The 13097-nt window shown below is 34.2% G+C and overlaps 1 protein-coding gene across 3 annotated transcripts; it reads right to left on the minus strand.

The window, feature by feature from the left end:
* Positions 1 to 3799: 3799 nt before the first annotated feature.
* Positions 3800 to 11282, minus strand: CYCH;1 (cyclin H;1). 3 transcript variants are annotated; one of them, XM_016319078.3, is made up of 16 exons: positions 11080 to 11282; positions 10191 to 10278; positions 9406 to 9625; positions 8780 to 8869; positions 8401 to 8451; positions 8040 to 8118; positions 7765 to 7883; positions 7609 to 7682; positions 6611 to 6731; positions 6451 to 6519; positions 6250 to 6291; positions 5136 to 5213; positions 4770 to 4828; positions 4556 to 4640; positions 4379 to 4467; positions 3800 to 4268 (listed from the first exon to the last, which is right to left on the minus strand). In XM_016319078.3, the coding sequence occupies exons 4-16, from the start codon at positions 8837 to 8839 to the stop codon at positions 4187 to 4189; spliced, it is 1008 nt and encodes a 335-aa protein (XP_016174564.1). In that variant the 5' UTR covers positions 8840 to 8869; positions 9406 to 9625; positions 10191 to 10278; positions 11080 to 11282; the 3' UTR covers positions 3800 to 4186. The 3 variants fall into 3 exon arrangements, with proteins under 3 accessions (XP_016174564.1, XP_016174566.1, XP_088354568.1); XM_016319080.3 differs by lacking the exon at positions 10191 to 10278 and having other exon boundaries at positions 11080 to 11237; XM_088498442.1 differs by lacking the exon at positions 11080 to 11282 and having other exon boundaries at positions 10191 to 10977.
* Positions 11283 to 13097: the final 1815 nt, after the last annotated feature.

Here is a 13097-nt window from a genome sequence, read left to right on the forward strand (position 1 = left end):
GTCCCATAATAGGTCGCATTCTTCATACTTTTGTATTACCTCTTCTTACTGCTGTATTTATGTTAATGCACTTTTCAATGATACGTAAGCAAGGCATCTCCGGTCCTTTATAGAGAATATGGATCCTAGATATTTCTAATCAATCATTTTTTATTTTGGGGAGGAACAAAAGTATTTCATTGCTACAAATATGGATTATTAAAAAAATAAGACATGTATTTGGATATTTCCCTGCAACTTAAGACTTAACAAAATTAGCGTCTTATTTTTTTATTTGACATACACGAATAGTTGAGAGGGATTCTCCGAAGAAAAAACGGATTATGGGAGTGTGTGACTTGAACTACAGCCTGGCAAATAGACATCCATAGGAATTAGCTTATCAACTCCCCGAACAGTACTATAAGAATCGGTACTGAACATACCCCCTGTAATTGTACAGGCTCCCATAGCAATAACATATTTTGGTTCGGGCATTTGCTCATATAATCTAACTAAAGAAGGAGCCATTTTCATAGTTACTGTGCCCGCTGTTAAAATAAGGTCTGCCTGCCTAGGACTAGATCGCGGTACCAGTCCATAACGATCAAAGTCGAATCGTGATCCTATTAATGAAGCAAATTCAATGAAGCAACAACTGGTACCATAGAGAAGCGGCCATAAACTGGATAGTCTTGACCAATTTGAAAGATCATTTAATGTAGTTGAAATAACTGAATTTTGGGTTGTTCGATCAAGTAAGGGAAACTCAATGGAATTCATAACTGTCTAAATATTTTTTTTTATCTAAATATTCAAGAATTAAGACCATTCTAATGCCCCTTTTCGCCATGCATAAACTGAACCAACAATTAGGATAAGCACAAAAATTAAGTTCATGGATTCAATTTAACCTAGGTATCCATAGAGCAATAAATGATTTTTATATCTGAAACTCATTAGAAAAGAAGGGAAATCTACGAGAAAAAAAAAATCATTATATAAATGAGAAAAGCCTCCAAGGTCCCATCCCCAAAATGCTAGGAGGTGTTTGGAAATGGTTGAAGTAGTTGAATAGGAGGATCACTATGACTATAGCTCTTGGTAAATTTACCAAAGATGAAAATGATTTATTTGATATTATGGATGACTGGTTACGGAGGGACCGTTTTGTTTTTGTGGGTTGGTCCGGTCTGTTGCTCTTTCCTTGCGCCTATTTTGCTTGATAACAAAGCAAAGTAAGTTGATCAGTTAATTAAATAGAAATAATAAAATAATAAATCGGAGTTAGTACTCTAGTTTGTACCATCCAAACAATTCAATTGTTTAACGTACTCCGAATGGGATAAGAAAATTCCGAATACGTATACGTATTTATTCCCTTTCTTCTATTAATTGAAGAAATAATTTGAAAATAAATCAGCAAGTACAAAAATGAGTAATAACCCCTAGTAGAGACTGGTACGATTCAATTCTACATTTTGTTCGTTTGGGTTTGATTGTGTCGTAGCTCTATAATTCAGATTAGGTTTATCGTTGGATGAATTGCATTGCTGATATTGATCCCAAAAAAGAAACAGTGGGTACTGCTAGTCCGTGAACAGCCAACCATCGTACTGTAAAAATTGGATAGGTCCTATCTATCGCTCGTTGGATCAAATCGTTTTTGTTTACATGTTTTGTAATTATAAGAAAGAAATTCTTTTTTATTTGCTTGGAATGATGATTCATATCTAGAAATATATGAGTCTTTCTTATCTTTAATGGATTGATATGAAAAAAGATCATATTCATATTGTGTGTTTTTTTTTAATGAGCCTAATTGTTGGTTTTTGTAAGGAATTGATCTAGTTTTTTCATATGAATCACATTTTTTTAAATCTTTATTTTGAATGACATGACGTCTTCTCCATATTACTATATCTCTAGAGTCAATAATTTTATATGAGGAACTACTGAACTCAATCACTTGCTGCCGTTACTCTTCAGTTTTCTGTTGAGGTCTATCCTGTGGAGGTACTCAAATTGGATCAGTGATCGATTTCTAGGTTTCGCCGTAAACCTAATTAGTTGCTTCCAATTACGTAAATCAATAGTTCAAACCGCACTCAAAGGTAGGGCATTTCCCATTTTAATAGGAACTTCTGTACCAGAAACAATAGTATCTCCAATTATAGCCCCTCTGGGGTGTTAAATATATCTTTTCTCACCATCCCCATAATGTATGAGACAGATGTATGCATTTCGATTAGGGTCGTATTCTATGGTTACGATTCTACCATATATGTCTTTTTCATTCCGGCGAAAATCGATTTTACGGTATAGATGCTTATGACCTCCCCCTCTATGCCCTGCGGTAATGATTCCTCTGGCATTATGGCAATCGCCTGAATCTTAAGACGTTCTTCGAACCAATCATAGACTTCATTGAGATAGGTAAACCAAAGGAACTCCCCTTCTGAGAACCGTATATGAGAATTTTATCTCGTACGGCTCAAACAGAAAAACCCAATACTGGTTGTAACAGAAACGGATATGTTAAATAATAAAAAATTTTAAACTTCTTAATTTAATCCTATTATTCCAAATCTTATTTGAAGATAAGAAAAATATATAAATCCTTAAATTGATCTGTGTAGGGTTATAATGCCAAAATCTCAAGTCGGCGCACTCGTCTTTATCTTGATCTTTACAGGCCTCTTGAATATTCTATTTACTTCATTTTTTCTTTGATTTTTTTGTAGAATGCGACTTTTTTAGTAAACAATTTCTACTTAGTCTATTTAGTACTTAGTCTATTTATAAAGTAGAACATTTTTATTAGTCTTTTTTTTTATTAATGAATAATGATATCTTCTTTATATTGCTACCTCCGGGCCCAAATAACTCAATTTTCTACCATGAACTATTTGGGTCATGGATTGGTTCGATCCAGAACTTAAGATAATGGGATTTTTGGCGCAATCGCCCGGGAATTGAGACAGTTAAATTTCACTAAAGGACGAGGAGGGATTCGAACCTCCGACACTGTGGTTCGTAGCCACGTGCTCTAATCCTCTAAGCTACATGCCCATCCCATCTCCACTTCTTCCCCATACTACGAGAGAAAGGGAAAATGTGAAAACTACCATTAAAGCAGCGAGGCGAACTGCTAGTTTTCGGATACGAGATATCCATCCTAGTCATTATGGACGCATTTGTCCAATTGATACGTCTGAAGGAATCAATGTTGGACTTATTGGATCTCTAGCTATTCATGGGAGAATTGGAATAATCGAAAATAGCAATATAAAGAAGATATCATTATTCATTAAATAAAAAAAGACCGATAAAAATGTTATACTTTATAAATAGACTAAGGACTAAATAGACTAAATAAAAATTGTTTACTAAAATTATATATATATATATATATATATATATATATATATATATATATATATATATATATATATATCAAGACAACATACATAAGCTAAACTAAAATTAAAATGATTATAATTTTCAAATAAGATAGAAACTTACTTGAATTCCATAATTTTATTTTCAAACAAAACATACCTTGAAAATGTTCATCGTTCTCTAAACATTTTATTTATATTTTTTATTTTGAATTCAACCGGACTGGACCTGGTGACCCAAACACTGATCTGAACCTAGTTGAATAATTTACCCAGGTCGATTTTTTAAGTTTTGATTTTGACCAAGTCATAATAAAATCAGGTCAAACTTGACCAAAATTGATCAAACCCAAACCGGGTCTTCGGCCGAACTGGACAATGAACACCCTTAAATGAAATTCAGATTTCCAGCAAAATAATTTTTATGACCACATATGCGGCTTAGTCATTACAAAAGGTTCCAGTATGATTCAGCATGTTAAAGATACAAAATCGATCATTAAGTCCAATTATCTCTAGTAGTGAAACATTGCAACCTCAGTATTGAAGGATTCTAAACATCAAGCATGAATTTAAGAATTGAAGAATTTCAAACACCATATTATTTGAAACAATGCATATGAACCCCAACTCAGGGACATGCGTATGCAACAAAAATTACAAAATCAGACTCACTAGACGCCTGCGTCAGTTTTTCATTGTTTCCCTTCCCTTAATACCATGTCAACTTTCATTTTCAAACAGCTAAAACCATTCCCTATCGAAAAATCAGAAACTGGATAGCTAGACTGAAGGGAAACATAAACCTAGGCAGGAGGCGGCGCATTGTGTGCTTCACTTGAGCTCTTTTTCGACTTGTGCTTTGATTTCTTCTCTCGCTTCTTTCCCCTGTAAAGCAATCCAAAATTATACAGCATGAAATATCTCAAACACATTTTGCAGTGAGGTTTAGAAGTAAATGACTAGCTTGCAATTCAACATAAGGGTTAAGGAAGTACTCGTCATGAGAGCTTTGACCCCAACAAGACTTCAGTTTCCTATTGATATGCTTCAATTCTTTATCTGAAGGAAATTTGTATTTCATAACCTGGATATTTAGATGCAAGCAACATTGGCTCCATATTCAAATGACAAATATTCAACTTAGTGACAAATATTCAAATGAGACACAATACCAAAGAATCAATTGTGTTAAGTGCTTCAATAAGCTCGGACATTGTATGTGTGGAGTTTTGACGAGAAAATAAACTGCTCAGATAACTGCAGTAGTAGAAAAGCGTATAAACCAATACATTAATTTTCATCAAAGAATACTACAAGATAATATCCAAGACAAATTCTGTCTCAGAATCAAATTTTGCAGAGAAAAAATGTGAAGGGATAAGGTACCTGTCAAAGTCAATAACTTGATGGAGTGCAACTGAACTGCGCAAAGCAGCTAAAGCCAACTGCATTAAAAGACTCGATCATATAGATATTAAGATTGGAGGCAAAAAGGTTTATAACTAATTTGAACTAGAAGGTTGGAACTAGATTGGCGATAAACTGTAGAGGGTGTTTGGTTTGTTGCCTTGTTCTATTTGTAGACAAAATATTTGAGAAACATAGCATTGTTTTCTGTTAACCAGTCTCTCCAAAACATCAATTAATTTGAATACATCAGTAGCGTTTCATAAAATGAAATTCATTAATTCGTGTCACAACACAGTAGATACAATTCGGAGTTCTGAAAGTTACATAATATTGTTAGACTACCTGCGCAGGAGGAAATAAAAGTGGTGCATCTGTAAGCATCATTTTATCAATTTCCAATCTAGCTGTGTCTTGTAATCTCTACACATCACGAGAAAAAGCAAGTTATTTCGGATTTTCAACATCCTGGAATTCACTCAATAAAACAACAGTTAAACAGATAAAACTGTAGCTCTGAAAATCTGTCATAGGATTATGGCGTATGGTGTAGCGGGAAATGGCTGAAATGGTGGATGGACTGAAAATCTATCAATATTAGCAACTTTCTACTCATAAAGCATCAATTAATTCAGCAAATTCAACAAATAAACACAATATTAAGTCACCAAAAACATAAGAGATGATGAGTAGTGACCCTATGTAAATTGAAATAAAGGATAAAGAATACAGGTTCAGAACTTCAAACTGAATGGAAGAGAGGAACAAACCAGAAAAACCAAAATATTCAAAAAAAAAAGGAAAAGAAAAAAAGGATAAGATAAAGTAATGTTTTTGTAAAGCTAGGGAAGGAAAAGTTGGAAATGAAAACCACCTAGCGTGGAGGAGGAGGGCCAACTGCTGGCAGCAGCAATGCTGCGGTGCGAGATGCTGCAACGGCTTCTTCGTCGAGCAGCAGATGGCGCCTCCAGCAGCAGAGAGAACAACGAAGAGGGAAAACAGAGGAGGAGGAGGAGGAGGAGCGCAGCACACAGCAGTAACGCTATTGGCAGTTCTTCCAGATGCGAAGAGGTAGGGAGTCCGACAGAGAGGGAAGAGATTTTTGGGTTGGTGAGGGAACCAGAGGCTAAAAAGCTAGTGTCTGAGAATTTGAGCTCTCTAACTTGGCTATTATGGTTTCCTAAATGACCAAAATAACCATCAAATGCAAAAAGAAAAAATTACACCCAAGCCTCCCATTTCCGCCATTCACATTGCGGACCACCATAGCGTAATGGCGGTGGCCCCAAAATCCGCCACGTCATTTCCCCATGGCACCATGATAACCACAATTTCAAAACACTGATCACAATGTATTCTTGCATGAGTAAATGTATAAAATAATGATTTCCCCCTTAAGAAAAAAAGAAAAAATATGGAAATCATCTCAGACCAGTATTTTGGATAGTAGGAGTAGTACCTTCAACATTTGAAGCTGGTCCTCGCTAGCATTGCAAAAGTCCTTTCATCATTGCCATTGATCACAAATTCCAGCATAAAATAAGATCAGTAGTAAAATCCAATGATAATAGCAGACTATAAAAATCATGCCATTCAATATGATGTAAAAAAAACAGACAATTTAATTTAAAATTCCACTCATTGACCAACCAAAGCATACCTCCATATCATCCATAAAACCTTCAAGTGAACGATATGGTGCATAAACAATAAGATCAAATTCCAAACTCTACAAAACAAGTATTTCATATCATCAAAGAATAAAAGTTAAGATAATAATAAAAAGATACATAGATTAGATATGTTAAGCCTATCCATGCCTGATAAACTATCATCTCATTATTGAGAATCATTTGATGATCCTGTGAGATCCCTTTACCAAGCTCCTCAGCAGAGACATGGTTTTCTTCTATCTTACAAGCAGCATATATGCAGGTCAACCTATAAAAAATTCAGTCCAAGTTATTGACAGGCTAACATGTAATAAAAACATTTAACTAAAAAACAAAATCAAAGATTTAAAGCCAGGCAATCAGCTCTATCTTGATAATAACATTGCTTGGTTTGGGTGGAGGCTGGTGTCAGATGAAGGTGAGGGTGAAGAGAGATGGTGAGGGATGGAGAAGGTATAACAAGAACATATATTTTTTCCTCCCTCTTTTGGTGGTTGCTTCCAAGGACTTGATTACAAAACTTTAGCGATTCAAAATCACGGACCTAATTACAAATAAACCACAGGAACCAACCAAATAACTAAACCTTGAAAAACAATTAAAATTTACAAATACAACCCTGGCTTGGATGAACTGTAATACAGCGAGCTGCACAAGTAATCAATCAAACAATTACAACGAAAGTAGGATTTTACGCACAAGTCCCCTAGAATAAAAAAAAGAAAGGTTTTCGTTTGAAGCCTAAGACTTCTAAATTCCCAATAAACTGAATGCATGAAAAATCTTATAAGGCTTCCACCTTTTTTTTTTAATCATTTAGCAAAACTCTTATAAATAATATGTAACTGTTCATCTTTAGTCCAAACTCCAAAGGTCATCTTATAGGAATCTGAGCAGTCAAAATTGGGCCTCTGCTGTACAGCGCCTGACGACAACAGGATATAGGTATTAGGGAAAGGAATTTCAACAAAAAAAAAAAACTGTGCAGAAGGAACTAGGAAACTTCAGGGACTCTAGGACACCCTCTGCTCTTGTAGATCCAGAACACCAATGAATGCACACCGTTTTCTAGGTATATTACTCTATTTCTTTGTACTCTGAACCAGTTATCACCTATATAGACTGAGACAAATCACAAACCTTACATTATATGTTTTGGCTGATGTTCCATTACTGACCAGTGCAGGTAGAACCTTTTAAAATAGATAAGGGCCGTTGCCTACATATCATAATGTTTACAAAATTAGTTCATAAACACAGACTGTTTATAAAATCTGGAAACTGAAGAGGAGCTTGCATACCTGGATCTTATGAGGGAAGTGGAAATTTTTACAAACTTCTTGTAGCTTGTTTTCATAAAACACTTTTATAGATTGTTCTTCTTCAATACTAAGAGGTTTTGACCGAGAATGCTTTTCAGCTGACAGAAAATAATACCCTTCTTAACAGTTAGAAATTTTAAATAAACTATCACGAGCAACACAAAGCATTTTCCAAAGCAATTGAAAATTAGAAGACAGAGCATTATCAACATCCTAAGAAAGGAATGAGTGAATTCTCCTGAAATCACATTTACCATTATCCTTCGCAGAATTCTGAGGTTCAGGATATGACATTGTCCCATCACTATCTACTTCCATCAGAGTTGCTCCACACTATTAAGAAAATTTAATAGCCATCATTAACCAGATATAAACTTAAAACTGTTCAATGAAACGTTATTTATGTAGGAAATAAAATAAAACAAAAAACAATAATCCCCGCATGATTAGACCACAAACATCCAAAAATGAAAAATGTAGACCCCCATGCTTTCTGATTGAAAAGTTTGCAAATTAAAAATATTTTTATAAGAACAGCAAAAGCGAAAAAGAAAAGAAAAAAAAAGGGGGGGGGGGGGGGGGGGATTCACAAGCACATTATAGAAGTGTACATACCTTCTCTAAAGTTTGTATGGCTCTCTGACTAGCATCTCTATATTTTTCAACCTAAGACAAAAACAGATATACTTGAACCATAAACCACACATAATACAGGAGAAAATAGAATTTCATCAAACTTTTGCATCAATTGCACAAAAAAGTAAATTGCACATTTAAGAATTAAAATTCAACCTACTCAGCAATTTACAAATCTAAAATTATCTCCATGTAAAGCATAATATGAGCTTATCCAGAAAATAAATCATCATTCAGTGGTGAAGGAACATAAGAGACTATGCCTCATGAGTCATGATTTATAGTTTCTTTTTCAAAGAAGTCCTTACAGCCAGAAAAGAAACATAGATGAATAGAAATGATAGAAAGAAACAAGTACCAACTGTTGAGGAGTGAAGATCCACTTGGCACGGTGGGTAGAGGTCAGAAAATCCGCCATGTCCAATCAGAAAACTGTTGGCCAAATGCTCTAGTATGCACATTTATGATATTAGTAAGCACATTTATAAGGGGAAAAAACCATAAATTACGTTAGTGATGGACAAAAACATCAATGAAAGAAACAGTAGCCATGATTTTCCCTAAGAACGGCATCTGGGTTCAAGTGTAACAATGGTTCCTTGATGTACTGATCATTATAAATGTGTTTGCATAAATAAAGAATTTTAAAATTTGAGAGAATTTTAAATGCTATTAAATTTAATTCATCAATTGAACTTGCTTCATTTACAAAGTTCCATTTTCCAAAAATTAAACCTAGTAAATATAAACAAGGAGAAAACTATAAAATTCAAAGAACTCATATTCCTTGGAGGCATTTCATCAAACACCTTCATTACACAAAAACATTCCTTCCTCACAATCCCTTCACGCTACATCTTTGAACTATCAATCATTCCCCTTGATCAAACCAAGAACCATCATACTTTTGTACCAATTCGAGGGAGTTCACATACGGCATATTCAAAGAGCTTTCTTTATTAAGCAGAAGAGTGAGAGAAATACCTCAGACTCCTCCAGAGATGTCGGTTTCAGAAGTAGCAGCAAAGATGATGAAGGAGCTGGTCACGGAGAAATAGGGGTGAAATTGCAATATTGCATTTTTGCAAGCACCGATTGTTTGAAAGCTCAAAGTATTCCGGGATGAGGGCGAGTCAGATAGCGCACTTCAGTGCAACACTTGTTTAGGGAGCGTCACTGTAATGCTGAAAAGCGTGTATATTTCCTAATTAAAATGAATTTAGTTAGCATATAATATTGACAAGCGCAAGATGGGCAATAATAAAATGTATATGAACAATGATCCTAATTTATAATTATCAATTTAGGCTAGTGGGCAATTCACATAAACAACATAGAATTGTGTACTGAAAGAGTTAAAGTACACAGCTGACCTCTAAAATTTTTCTTTGGCACATTTTTCTTTGAAACTTAACATTTAACATTGTTTTAATGCTTTTGCACTTTCCCTAAACGTATGTTCCCGTTTCCCACCCTTTTTACATTTCAGGTTAATCATAGTGACACATTTTGCATGATCCAAAAGAAAGTGTTCTTCACTATGAAGTCCAAGTGCAGAACAAAACAGCACCATCTTTCCATTCCCAAAGAAAATAAAAGGGAAAGGAATAGAAAAGAAGGAAAACACAATATATTGTTTGATATGAATAACTCATTTAAGGGGGAGAAAGGGTCAAAAATAGAAAATTAACCCAAACCGTAACCTAACACTGAAATGAAAAGAAGTTTCTGTATAAAAGAAATAATGATAAAGATTAATCCAGAACAACCTTAAATTACTTGCAGCATGTTGTTGTCTCCTTCGAAGACCCAATTTTTAACCCAGCGCGCAAGCGTCGGTAGAGAACTCGGCTCCGGCTGCGATGGCAAGAGGTAGTCGATCGGCAGTGGCACAAGACAGTTGCGTTAGTAGCTCGTACGTTTTATAAGCATGAAGGTGTGGAAAAAGGCAGAATTTTACATAAAAGTACTAATATTTTGACCAGGGTTGCAAACGGGCATGCTCGCCCGCCCCGCCTAAGTCCGCCAGGGCGGGCCGGCCCGCCTCGTCTGACTGAACGGGCTTCTTTACTCTTTTTGGGTTACAAACAGGCATGTTCACCCGCCCCGCCTCACCTAAGAATGCGGGGCTGGCGGCCCGCTCCTTCTAACAGAAGGGCTGTAAACACTAACCCTCCCCGCCACGCCCCGCCCTGACCTGACTTGCCTAAGCCCGCCAGAGCGCCCCGTCTAACTGAACTGGCTGCAAACACTAGTCCGCCCCGCCAAGAATGCTTCTTTACTCTTTTTGGGTTGCAAACCAGCATGCCCGCCCGCCCCAATCCGTCTAAGCCCGCCCGGACGGGCCAACCCACCCCGTCTAACTGAACGGCTGCAAACACTAGCCCGCCCGCGCAAGAATGCTTCTTTACTCTTTTTGGGTTGCAAACGGGCATGCTCGCCATCCCCGGCCGTCTAATCCAGCCGGAAAGGCGGCCGCCCCGTCTAACTGATGGGCTGTACACACTAGCCCGCCCCGCCAAGAATGCTTCTTCTCTTTCGTTTTTTTTTTCGGGTTGCAAAGAAAAAAATTACAAACTTTATAGAACAAAAGCAGCACAGCAGATTAGCAGAAACGAGGCACAACAGAGAGAACAGCCGATGAGGGAAGAGAATTACCTGAACTGACGCGGTTGTCGGTGGAAGCACCAGGGGAAGGATCGGCGAGCACGGGGTGGAGACTGGAGAGAGCAGGAGAACGAGTCAGTGGAGCAGAGGATGAGGGACCATTGGTGCCATTGCCACCCTAATTTTGATACAATAGAATATGAAATGAAAAATTAATTTTTTTTTTTTTATTTTGAACAATTACCTGGTCCCTCAAGTTTTTATAGTAAGACATTTTAGTCCTTTATATCCAAAAATATACATAACAATCTTTAATATTTATTTTTGTTAAATAATATAGTTTTTTTTGTTAGTTACCCCGGTTTTACCTTAAATGAAATAAAGACCACTTTAATCTATTTATCTATCTATCTATTCTATTATATAAAAATCGGATGTCTGCACTTAATGATGAAGCTGACGTGGTATGTTTTGGAGAGTATTTTTTAATTTAATTGTTTTAATTCATTCAATACAATTTATTGTACGAATTTAATTATATCAATTAATTGATTTGATTAGATATTTAAATATTAATATAATTAATATAATTTATTATAATTTATATTACTTAATTAATTATACTACATTAATTATAATTCATTATATTAGTGAATTAGTCTTTGGATTTATAAAGTCTAAAATAAAATAAATAAATTATTATTTATTATAATTAAATTTATTTATATACTACATATGAATCTATTCTATCTATCTATTCTATTATATAAAAATCGGATGTCTGCACTTAATGATGAAGCTGACGTGGCATGTTTCGGAGAATCTTTTCCAATTTAATTGTTTTAATTCATTCAATACAATTTATTTTACTGATTTAATTATATCAACTAATTGATTTGATTAGATATTTAAATATTAATAAAATTAATATAATTTATTATAATTTATATTACTTAATTAATTATACTACATTAATTATAATTCATTATATTAGTGAATTAGTCTTCTCATTTATAAAGTCTAAAATAAAATAAATAAATTGTTATTTATTATAATTAAATTTATTTATATACTACATATGAATTAACATTAATTTATAATACATAAAATTTGTGGATTGTGATAAAAACGTAAATCAGACAAAAAAAACGCATACAATTATAGAAGAATTAAATCTATCATCTTTATTTATTTTTAACCATCGTTTTAATTTAGATTTTAATTTTTTTTAAAATCAGTGATAGTGGAATTTTATTGATGCTAGATAAAATTATAGAAGAATCTACGAAGCAGCATAAGTTATTGCTCTTTCAACAAATCATACCACATGTAAAAATAAATTAATTTAAATAAATCAAATTTGAATATATATATATATATATATATATATATATATATATATAAATTAAATTGAATAAATTCGATTTAGACAAATACGTAATAAATTGAATTCATAAGGTTCGAATTACATGCAACTTCTGAATAATTATAATGATATGGGTATTGTATATAAAAATTAATACAAAAATAATTTAAATTATGTAAATATTTTTTTTATTTATGAACTATTAAAAATGAACGAAAAAATGTTGTATGAAATTTTAATTTTTTTGTATGGGGTGTTATATAAGGTTGCGTTTGTTTACAGAGACAGGACACTAAGACAAGGACACTGAGACACAAAATCGTGTTTGGCAGAGGAGACATGGACAGAGACAATGTGTCCAGAGACACTGAATTAGTGTATTTTGTGTCCATCCTGACAGGAAGGACACGGAGACACTAACAAGGGACACAACTTATTTTTTATTTTTTCTTTCATTATTCTTGTTAATTTTTCATAATTATATTTTGTATTGTTATATTTTTCATCTCAAATTTTTTGAATGAAAAAAAATGAGAATAAATTGAATTTTCATAATTTGTTCTAGTTTATCACCAAACAGAATACAAGAACACAAAATTTTGTGTCTCTATCAGTGTCTTATCCTGTCCTGTTCTCAGTGTCTTGTCCTGTCATGTTCTTAGAAACAAACGCAGCCTAAAATACTAATCTCATTATAATTATT

The sequence above is a fragment of the Arachis ipaensis genome, chromosome B9, assembly GCF_059453495.1.
Source record: "Arachis ipaensis isolate K30076 ecotype BB chromosome B9, ASM5945349v1, whole genome shotgun sequence".
Lineage (NCBI taxonomy): Eukaryota > Viridiplantae > Streptophyta > Magnoliopsida > Fabales > Fabaceae > Arachis > Arachis ipaensis.